This window comes from Lolium perenne, chromosome 4 (assembly GCF_019359855.2).
Source record: "Lolium perenne isolate Kyuss_39 chromosome 4, Kyuss_2.0, whole genome shotgun sequence".
Lineage (NCBI taxonomy): Eukaryota > Viridiplantae > Streptophyta > Magnoliopsida > Poales > Poaceae > Lolium > Lolium perenne.
The window spans coordinates 227,522,805-227,532,917 of NC_067247.2; the positions used below are offsets into that span (position 1 = coordinate 227,522,805).

Consider the following 10,113-nt stretch of genomic DNA (forward strand, 5'->3'; position numbering starts at 1 on the left):
CTATTGTCCATGTTATTAGAAAAATATATTGATAAGTTAGGGTACCCTCTTTTTTATGACAACATAATTTTGCAAAATAGCTTTATTTCGCAAAATAACTTTTGACCCACTTGCAGCCCTGAGAAAAAAAACATGGAAATTGCTGGGTGTCTCCCAGGGGATTAGAATTCCCCGCCCCGGGTTCTAGCCGTCCGATTGAATTGACCGTCGGATCAGATAGTACTAAGACTCATTCCCACTTTTGTTGTCGGGTAGCAAAAAAACATCCCTCTTTTGCTTCAGTGTAGCCAAAAAGGGTTCCCCACGAAATAAAACTAAAATACTGAGCTCGCCGGAGAGTCCTTGGAAACCTCTTCGTAGACATCGTAGCAAAAAAATGCTATTGCAGCAAAAACACCTCGTAGGAGATATCGCGGGAGACCTCGCCTAAGAAAAAAAATCTACGTAGCAAAATCGACTTCGCCGGAGACTCCCGTCGGAAATAAGGTAGCAACACTTTATACTATTGTAGCAAAACCACAAAAGATTGTAGCAAAAAGGATATTGGTATGTAGCAAATCACCCGTCGGCCAAAGCAAATATCCCAAAGAAACAATCCCGTCAGTAGTAACACACATAACCGTTGAAAGCAGCTTCGACCTTTGTAGCATCACTGTCTATCGTTTGAAGCACATCCGCCGGAGTTGGTATCAACGTCGTTGACCAATGTAGCACCCCATTGGCATGCAGTAGCAACGACAGTTGGCCTAAGGTAGCGCCACTGATCTGCGTAGGCGGCACTAGAGAAAAAGAAAGATGAACAGGGGAGAGACTGTGTAGCTCGGAAAAGCAAGCTGGGCGGTCGCGGGAGCTCGCATTGTCCCGGCGGTTGGAGCAGGTGGGCATACCAGCCGCCGCCGGTGAAACTCATGGTCGCGCCTGTTGTAGCAATATGGGCACCCACATCGACTTGGACGCGGGAATGCCCCTGGATGTTGCGAGGCTGGCGGGCACGGGCTCAACGGAGCACGGCCACCCCTGCGGGTTCCCAGTGTGGCGGCAGCTGCAGAATCTCACCACGGAGGCTTTAGCGGCGGGAGACCACCGCAGTTGTGTACGAATCAAGGAACTGCATGGGAGAATCGGCCAATGCGGACCTAGGGCGGCAAGCCAGCGTAGGGGCTGGCCGTCGGGGAGACGTCGCGGTGGTGGGGGAGGCTAGCCGGTGGCTAGCAGGTTGCTGGCGAGGCGGGTCGCCGGAGCTGGTCACAGGAATTGGGGAGGGGCATCAGGAATTGGGGAGGTAAAGGAAATAAACGGAACCTGTTCGGTGGTTAGGTGGGGCCTAGCGACACGCGTCGCACGTGCCCCAAGGAAATATAACCAGTTCCAAAAAAAAAATACCAGGTTTCTCTTATACATAGTGAGACGAACTAAAATAATCCGGCTACGATGGGGGAGCGTGCAGCGAATTGGGTCCCCAATGGCTAGTATCCATACGCCGTCCCCACTTCCAACGCGGCGCGCCTCTGCTGAGCCGTCTATCCGCATCCGCATCCCATCGACCACCTCCGCCTCCGCCTCCCCATTTCAAAACTTTTTGAATTACAGATACACTACAGACACGCATCTGCATCTTACTACAACCAAGCGACTCCTACTCGCCTCCCCCCACTCTCCCCCCTCTCCTTCAAATTTGCGGATTGCTCCGCCGCAGATCCAGTTGACAGCAATGGAGATGCTGAGGCGGAACCTCAAGCGGCAGGCCTCGCGGTCTCTCCCCGCGTTCGCCGCCGCCGACGACCAGGAGAATCTCCACCCCAACCTCGCCGCCGCCTCGCAGCCCAACAAATCCTCGCTGTCGCCGTCGCCGCGCTCCAAGCCCGCCCCGCCAACCGCATCAGCGCCTGTTCCACCGCCGCCAGAGGCCGCCGACCAGAACCGCGCCGCGCCCGCTCGTGCGCCAGCCGACCACGAACCACCCGTCAAGGTACCATCCGCCGGCTCACGCCAGACGCCCTTCCTTTCTAATAATCTTGTTATACGGGTGAGCTCAAAGTTGCGGGCTTCTCTTGATGATGACTGTCGCGCAGGTCGTGGTGCGGGTGCGGCCGGCGGTCAGCCTGCCGGTGGACGGCAAGGATCTCTTCTTCGTGCGCAAGACCTCCCCGACCTCCGTAGCTGTTGGCGACCGGGCCTTCGCTGTCGACGGTTTCCTCGACGACAGGGCCTCCCAGGTAGTAAATCATCTTTCACTTGATTCGCGAAGCAGCTTGTTTCTAGACCTTTGCCACAACCGGCCGTCAGTTTTCCTGAAAGAGTTCATGGTGATTGGCAGGAGGATGCGTTCCATCTGGTGGGTCTGCCCATGATCGACAGCGCCCTTGCTGGAGTCAACACCTCACTCGTGTGTTATGGCCAGGTACTGCGATGCTCACGGATCCTTGGTTTCTTGCCTCTCTGTTCCATTCTACCTGCTGAATTCTCTGATGCTTGTGCCTGTGTGGATTCATCTCAGAGTGGCACAGGGAAGACATACACCATGTGGGGGCCCCTCGCTGCCATGTTCGACAGCCGCTCCAACCGCGCCGACCGCGGCATCGTGCCTCGCTTCTTCCAACACCTCTTCTCCCAAATCCAAGGCGTAAGGCCACTTTCTTAATCTCTAGCTCTGATTTCTTGCTGTCTTGTATCTTATCATTGTTTCTTCCTTGTACAGAAGCAAGAGACTTCACCCGAGAAGCAAACAAGTTACCAATGTCGCTGCTCCTTCCTAGAGGTAAATAATCTGCAATGTTCTGAATTGAACCGAAACAACAATGCTCCCAGGATTCACAACTGAAACGAGAACACAATACTTATCTTGCAGGTATTTAATGAGCAGATCAATGACCTGCTGGATCCATCTCAGCGTAACCTTCAGGTACTATCCTTTCACAAGGAAGCTGCACTCAAGTCTGCAATTGTACTGCTTTATGCGGATAACTTATTCATCTCCATTCCTTTAGATAAGAGAAACGACTGGCAATGGCATCCATGTTGAGAACTTGACTGACGAGTATGTGTCAACGGTTGAAGACGTAAATCAGATCCTGATGAAGGTACAAACACAATGACTTCTTATTCATACTGTCCCCTGTATGATTATGGGTAGTGTGTTAGGATGTCGTTGCCTTATAAACAAGACACTAAAAGCACATATCTAGCTAGTTAGCATCGTCAAAGGGCATGATTTGGAAAGATTCAGAAAGGTTTTCTTGTTAACATGTGTAATCGAACAAAAACTTACCAATATTACCATTTATTAATGAGTCGGCATACTTTCCAGAGAAACCAATGTCTAGTTAACATCATGATTTTATTTCAAGAAAGTTTAAAATTGACAAAATACTTTGTTGATGATTTTTTAAAAGATTATTTCATAAGAACTTCTAGCTTGATTTCCTTGTGTTTTGTAAATCTTGATGGTGATCCTGTTTGCATGGAGTACTCCAACAAAACTAACCAGTAAACTTCTAGCTTGCTTTCCTTGTGTTTTGTAAATCTTGATGGTGATCCTGTTTGCATGGAGCACTCCAACAAAACTAACCAGTATTACTATTTCAGATATGTTTCACACGAAAGAGACAATTTAAAGCAACACAACATCTTACCCTGTAAACCAGTGCGATTATCATGATCAGTTCACAAATTTATAATGCTTACGCTGCATCATGTTCTCCAAATCATTATTTTGCTACAATAAGTATCCCATGCTTTAATCTGCCAGCGCAATTGTCATGTTCAGATCACAAATTTATATTGCTTACGCTGCAGCATGGTCTCCACATCATTATTTTGCTACAATAATTTTCTCATGCTTTAATCTGCCATTGTTCTAGTGCTGTTGCTAATTGCTCTAAATTAGTCAAGTTTTCAGTAATACATCTCTTGCTTAGCATCAGTTTTCTTTCCTTTTACAGGGCCTATCAAAGAGAAAAATTGGCACTGACAGTATGAACTTAAAAAATTCACGTTCGCACGTGATATTTACATGCGTGGTTGAAGCTTGGAGTAAGGTAAAGATACTCTTCTTCCCATCATGAACTGTTGCGCAAATATATTTTTCGGTTGCTTGCTTTTTTTCACATTAAAGCATTGTTTATGCACCTTAGAAATTAATACCCAAGCTTGTTCTTGCTACTATCTGAATTACCGGTCAATTGATCAGTGCATACTGATGTGGTGATTTATCTTACTTCATTCCACTAATATTACAGGATTTCTCATCAAATGGTTTAGGTAGTTCAAAAACTAGCAAAATTACCTTTGTTCATCTTGCTGGTCTTGATATCGATTAATACCCAAGCTTGTTCTTGCTACTATCTGAATTATCGGTCAATTGATCAGTGCATACTGATGTGGTGATTTATCTTACTTTATTCAACTACTATTACAGGATTTCTCGTTAAATGGCTTAAGTCGTTCAAAAACTAGCAAAATTACCTTTGTTGATCTTGCTGGTCTTGATATCGATTAATACCAAGCTTGTTCTTGGTACTATCTGAATTATTGGTCAATTGATCAGTGCATACTGATATGGTGATTTATCTTACTTTATTCAACTAATATATTACAGGATTTCTCGTCAAATGGCTTCAGTAGTTCAAAAACTAGCAAAATTACCTTTGTTGATCTTGCTGGTCTTGATATTGATGAACTTGAGGGTAATGGCAAGCACTTTACACGAGAAGAAAGACACGTTAAGAAGTCGCTCTCAACCCTTGGGTATGTAACTTTTTCCATGACTCATACAAAATCCTTTTCCTAGTCTGACCGCATAACTGATAATTATGCTAGTGGTACCATGCATCTTTACTAATTTATCTTTCATTTAACAAATATAATGTGGAATGCAAATGAAAATCCTTTTCCTAGTCTGACCGCATAACTGAAAATTTTGCTAGTTGTACCATGCATCTTTACTAATTTATCTTTCGTTTAACAAATATAATGTAGAAATTTGTATCTACTTATATTTTCTTATTTGGGTTGCATGATTATTACTTTTGCCAATATTGACACTAATACACCATCCATCTTTACCACTTGATCTTAACGTTAACAAGACTATTACGTAGAAACACAGATGCCTCACATTTGAACTCTCTGGTTTCAGAAAACTAGTCAATATTCTTTCAGAAGAGCCAAAGCCTCAGCAAGATGACTTACCCTACAGGCAGTCCCGTTTGACACATGTGCTGAAAGATACACTAGGTGGAAATTCAAGGGTTACATTTTTATGTTCTATTTCTTCAGAGCATAGGTATGTTCGGTTCTTGAGTCGTATGATGCCCTTTACATTTGAGTTCTTTATCTTTTGGGGGTAGATACACTTTCTTAAGTTAACCTGTTGCTGGGGAATGCAGATACAGATCTGACACCTTAAGCACCCTAAGGTTTGGTGAGCGAGCAAAGCTTATGCCAAACAAGGCTGTGATAAATGAGATATCAGAAGATGATGTTAATGGATTGAGTGATCAGATCCGTCAGTTGAAGGTATTACCTCAAGAGAAGTAACACATGTGTAAACATTTATTTTTTCAAAAATCAAGCAACAATTTACTGAAATTTGCTACTTATTTTACCACCCTTCAGGATGAACTAGTAAGAACCAAGTCTGGACAGGACACAACTTATGAGACTGGATACTTCAATGCACAAAATGCTCGTGCAAGCTTGCACAGTCTACGAGTGAGCCTCAACCGCTCTCTAATCTTGCCTCATATAGAGGTTGAATCAGAAGATGAAATGGATGTGGATGAAGATGATGTACATGAACTGCGTGATCAAATTAGCAAGCTTCATTCTTCATCTGAAGACACTCTTGATGACTTTATGGACGCAGAGAGTGGAGAGGACAGTCCTTGCTCCAAGGGAAATCCAAAAACATGTGAACATGATGATCAGGTTATCATGGATGATAGTGAAGGTGCACTTCAGGAAGAGGTTCAAAAGGTGTACAGCAATACGGATGCTGATCAAGAGCAGGTGTCTGACATGAAATCTAGTCTATCAATTTGTGCTTCCCCACAGTTAGGGCCAATGCAAGATCCAACGTTCTGCTCCTCTCCAAAGATTCACAAGGCAAGAAAGAGCATTACATCACCGGGGTTATCTCCCAGCAAGCTCAGTGAATCTAGCCCAGGAGATCTGACTGTTGAAATGTCTAGGAAGAGTGCAGTGCGTTCATCCTTACAGTCGAGCAAGCTTAGTCCCACCGACTCGCTGGCTGCAAGCCTCCAGCGGGGCCTCCACATTATCGAGTACCATCAACAGAATCCATCCCCACGAAAATCATTTGTGGGCCTATCATTTGATCATTTTGCACTGAACCCCCGTCAGTCGGCAAAAGCAAGTTCAGCTCTTCAGTCGTTACCTGAGGAGCATGTCGGTTCAGTTTCCACTATCTGTTCATCCTGCAAGAAAGCATTGGGTACAAATGACGACCATTCAGAAGACATAAACTCAGGGAAGCAGATTGTAATGGCCACTGGCATCACATCTAATGACTTAGCCAATGCTTCACGCCAGGTATGCTATTTTGTTGACACAATTTATGCGTGTCATCTATTGCCATCTACTTACACATTTTACTCAAGCAGGATGGTACCGTCTCTTTGACTACTGGTTCAAAGAGAGAGGCTGAGCTTGAAGCTTTATGTGAAGAACAGGCAGCAAAGATAAAGGAGCTGACCATTTTGGTATGTAGTGCGATCAAATGAATAAATTTCTTCAGATAATTATTTCCATTCCTTGACAATTTTCTCTGCTAAATTGCAGATTGAGCAACATAAAGGAGCAGAAGATGGTCAACAATCAGATCGCCAACAATCACTAACTGATGAAGATAAGGTTGGTGAACTGTGTGAAGATAGCAAGGTGTCACTCAATGTGAATGAGAGGGAAGCACTTCTTGATGAAATCCAGAATTTGAAGGATCAAGTAAAACATCTCATAGATGGATCTACAAATGATAGCCTTCTAGACCAGATAAGGAATGGCAGCACGGATCAGGAATATGAGCTGGATAAAGAAAGGCAGAAATGGATGGAGTCCGAGAGCAAATGGATATCTCTCACTGAGGAGCTGAGGGTTGACCTAGAATCCAACCGGATTCACGCAGAGAAGACAAAGATGGAGCTCTGTAATGAGAAGAAGTGCACTGAAGAGCTGGATGATGCCCTCCAACGAGCCATCTATGGCCATGCCAGGATAATTGAACATTATGTTGAGCTCCAGGAGATGTACAATGATCTTCTTGAGAGGCACCGCCGAGTGATGGAAGGGATCTCAGAGGTGAAGAGGGCAGCTGCCAAAGCAGGCAGGAAGGGCTGCGGGACCGCTTTCGCTGCTGCCCTCGCTGCAGAGCTTTCCACCGTGAGGATTGACCGAGAGAAGGAGAGGGCACAACTGAAAGAACAGAACAGGAGGCTCCGCATTCAGCTCCGCGACACTGCTGAGGCAGTGCATGCAGCTGGAGAGCTACTAGTGAGATTGAGAGAAGCAGAGGAGGCATCAACACAACAAAAGGTCAGTTCAAAGCAGCTAAACTTAATCAACTGGCGCAGCATACCATAGGATTACAGAAATAAGAAACTTATTTGGTTTACTTTGATTTGCAGGAGAAGAGTGCGGCCATGCTGCAGGAGAACCAGAAGCTTAAGAAGCAGCTGGAAAAGATGAGGAAGAAGCACGAAATGGAGGTGGAGACGATGAAGCACTACCTTGCAGAGAGCAAGCTACCGGAGTCAGCACTGGAGGGATTCTACCGCCAGGAGAGCAACGTCGGCGCACCAGAGTACAGCCATGCTCAGTCCACCTGCGACGATGATCAGTCTTGGCGGGCTGCTTTTACAACTGAATTCGAATGAATGAAGCCGATGATTGCTTGAGTTACTCGTCAACTGAGCCTGGTTGACAATTAGGAAACAAGCATCGATTTGATCTTTCATTTTATATTTACATGTCTATGATCTGTTGGGGCAAATTTGCATCTGTACTGCTGTATTATGACATTTTGTATTTCCATTTGTATAATTGATATTACAGCATTGTGAGTCTTGTTATTATAATGCAGGAGAAAATTGCCGTTCACAGTTGTACAGGAGCTAAATGGAAATACATTTTGCACACTGGTTGAATTTTGTTGCACCCATTTGTTGATTTAACTGTACGCCAATACAACATAACAAATGTCATGTTTTCATATAAAAATTATTGCTGCCCCACAACATAGTGATGATATTTTTCAACAATGAAAGATGCAAAAGGAAAAGGAGAACATTCTTGAAAAGGGCTTGCGCATCGTGTCATCTTGGGATGGTGTACGGAGGAGACCTGTGCTCCTTCGACAGCGGTGATATGTCATAATTCCTTTCCCCGGCAGGTACATTGTAGAACTGTGCCAAGTACTCCAAGGCATCATAGTTCCCATTGCAAACCTTCCACAGCGATGCCACTTCCCCTGGAGCAACTGTGCCCCAGTCCTTGCAATCGTCCAGAAACTCCAGCAGCTTGGAGTAGTAAAAGTCATAATTCATAAGCAAGAATGGGACCGGGAGCGTGGACCCAATCCTCTCTAGTTGAATCAGCGCCATGATCTCAAAAACTTCATCCAACGTCCCAATCCCACCGGGCAATGCGACGATGGCGGTTTTCACCGTGGCATCGTTGCGTACCACGGCATCCACTAAGCCATGCTTCCTTGCCGAGAAGAACCTGAAATAGAGATAGCCCCGATGAGCTACTCTCATTCCAATGATGAATCTCAATACTTTGCACCACATGGTTTCAAGATTAAGGTACCTGCAGGTGTGGTAAGACTCTGAGGGGAGGTAAGGGTGGAAGTTTGAGGTTGTCCATTCCCCCGCCTCTTTGCCAATCTTGAAGCCGCCGACCGGTTTGTCTGCCTCGAGGGCGCCTTGGTTGGCAGCATCCATTAGGCCAGGGCCGGCACCGGTCCATGTGGTGCAGTCCAGCAGCTTGGCTATCTGTGTCCATGTGCAAAGACAGGTTCATCATCATTATACACAAATGCGCAAATTGCCTGGCTAGTTATAATAGGGTGGTGCGATGATTTGTGGGTTTGAAGCATAAACTGGTGAAATCTGCGTAGTCACATCTCACAAGTTGATTCGGTTGAGATGCTGAGAAGTAGCAGTACAAGAAAGACACATCTCACAAGTTGATTCGGTTGAGATGCTGAGAAGTAGCAGTACAAGAAAAGACACATCTCACAAGTTGATTCGGTTGAGATGCTGAGAAGTAGCAGTATAAGAAAGAGATGGAAGCTGGTACATGAGCTAGGGAGATGATGAAACTTGCCTCCCTCGCGAGCTCCGCAGTTTGGTGGTAGTGGGGATGCGTGGCCGGCACCCTGGAGGAACCGAGGTAGACGGCGCCCCTGCCGAGGCGGCTGACGAGCTCGTAGCACCTCGCAATCTCATCCATCACCTGCAGCACAGATTCGCAACAGGATGGATGGAGCTGGCTGCCGTCACGGGCAAATCGGAACCGGAAGGACGGGCTAGGTGATCTGATTCTCACCTCGCGGGGGCTGCCCCTCTCGGGTTCCATATTCGTGGCGGCGCATATCGCCTGTCCCCCTTCCACTCCCACCTGCTGCTGAGGATTAGCAGCGGCGACGACGAGGCGCGAGACCGGCCGTAGCGGATGCCGAAGCAAAAGACGGATAAGATAACGGCCGCGGCCGCCGCTGGGCCTGGGCGAAGAGCGCGCGAGCCCTTGCCCGGAACCGAATCCGGAGCTCGCCGTTGCCGCCTCCATGGATTCCCAATTTCCCACGGCCCCCCTTCCCGGGTCCCGAAAAATGCAATGCGATGCTCCTCTCTCTACTTGCTTGGCATCTTAGTTCCCCAATACCACCACACTAAGACTAACCTCAATCTTAAAAAAAAAAAGAGTAAGAGCATCTCCAGTCGCCTCCCCAAACTGTCTTCCAAAGCGGGCCGGATCGAGCGTTTGAGGGTGTATTTTGTTCGTGCCGCGTTTGGGGGCATCGCTCCCCAGTCACATCCTGCAAACGCCGCCCCAAAACATTAAATAGATAGAAGAAAACTCTTTACTAATATT

General features: G+C 46.3%; 2 protein-coding genes across 2 annotated transcripts; one reads left to right on the forward strand and one right to left on the reverse strand.

The window, feature by feature from the left end:
• The first annotated feature begins 1,631 nt into the window (after positions 1 to 1,631).
• LOC127323288 (kinesin-like protein KIN-12C) lies at positions 1,632 to 8,115 on the forward strand. The gene is made up of 15 exons (XM_051351440.2): positions 1,632 to 1,969; positions 2,073 to 2,216; positions 2,318 to 2,401; positions 2,498 to 2,623; positions 2,699 to 2,758; positions 2,849 to 2,902; positions 2,988 to 3,080; positions 3,942 to 4,037; positions 4,598 to 4,746; positions 5,138 to 5,284; positions 5,388 to 5,517; positions 5,617 to 6,552; positions 6,624 to 6,722; positions 6,802 to 7,551; positions 7,644 to 8,115. Exons 1-15 carry the CDS (start codon positions 1,712 to 1,714, stop codon positions 7,890 to 7,892), a joined length of 3,375 nt encoding a protein of 1,124 aa, XP_051207400.1. The 5' UTR covers positions 1,632 to 1,711; the 3' UTR covers positions 7,893 to 8,115.
• Positions 8,116 to 8,207: 92 nt separating this feature from the next.
• On the reverse strand, positions 8,208 to 9,880 carry LOC127323289 (probable cytokinin riboside 5'-monophosphate phosphoribohydrolase LOGL10). The gene is made up of 4 exons (XM_071819086.1): positions 9,568 to 9,880; positions 9,346 to 9,474; positions 8,827 to 9,011; positions 8,208 to 8,739 (listed from the first exon to the last, which is right to left on the reverse strand). The coding sequence occupies exons 1-4, from the start codon at positions 9,805 to 9,807 to the stop codon at positions 8,331 to 8,333; spliced, it is 963 nt and encodes a 320-aa protein (XP_071675187.1). The 5' UTR covers positions 9,808 to 9,880; the 3' UTR covers positions 8,208 to 8,330.
• Between the last annotated feature and the right edge of the window lie 233 nt (positions 9,881 to 10,113).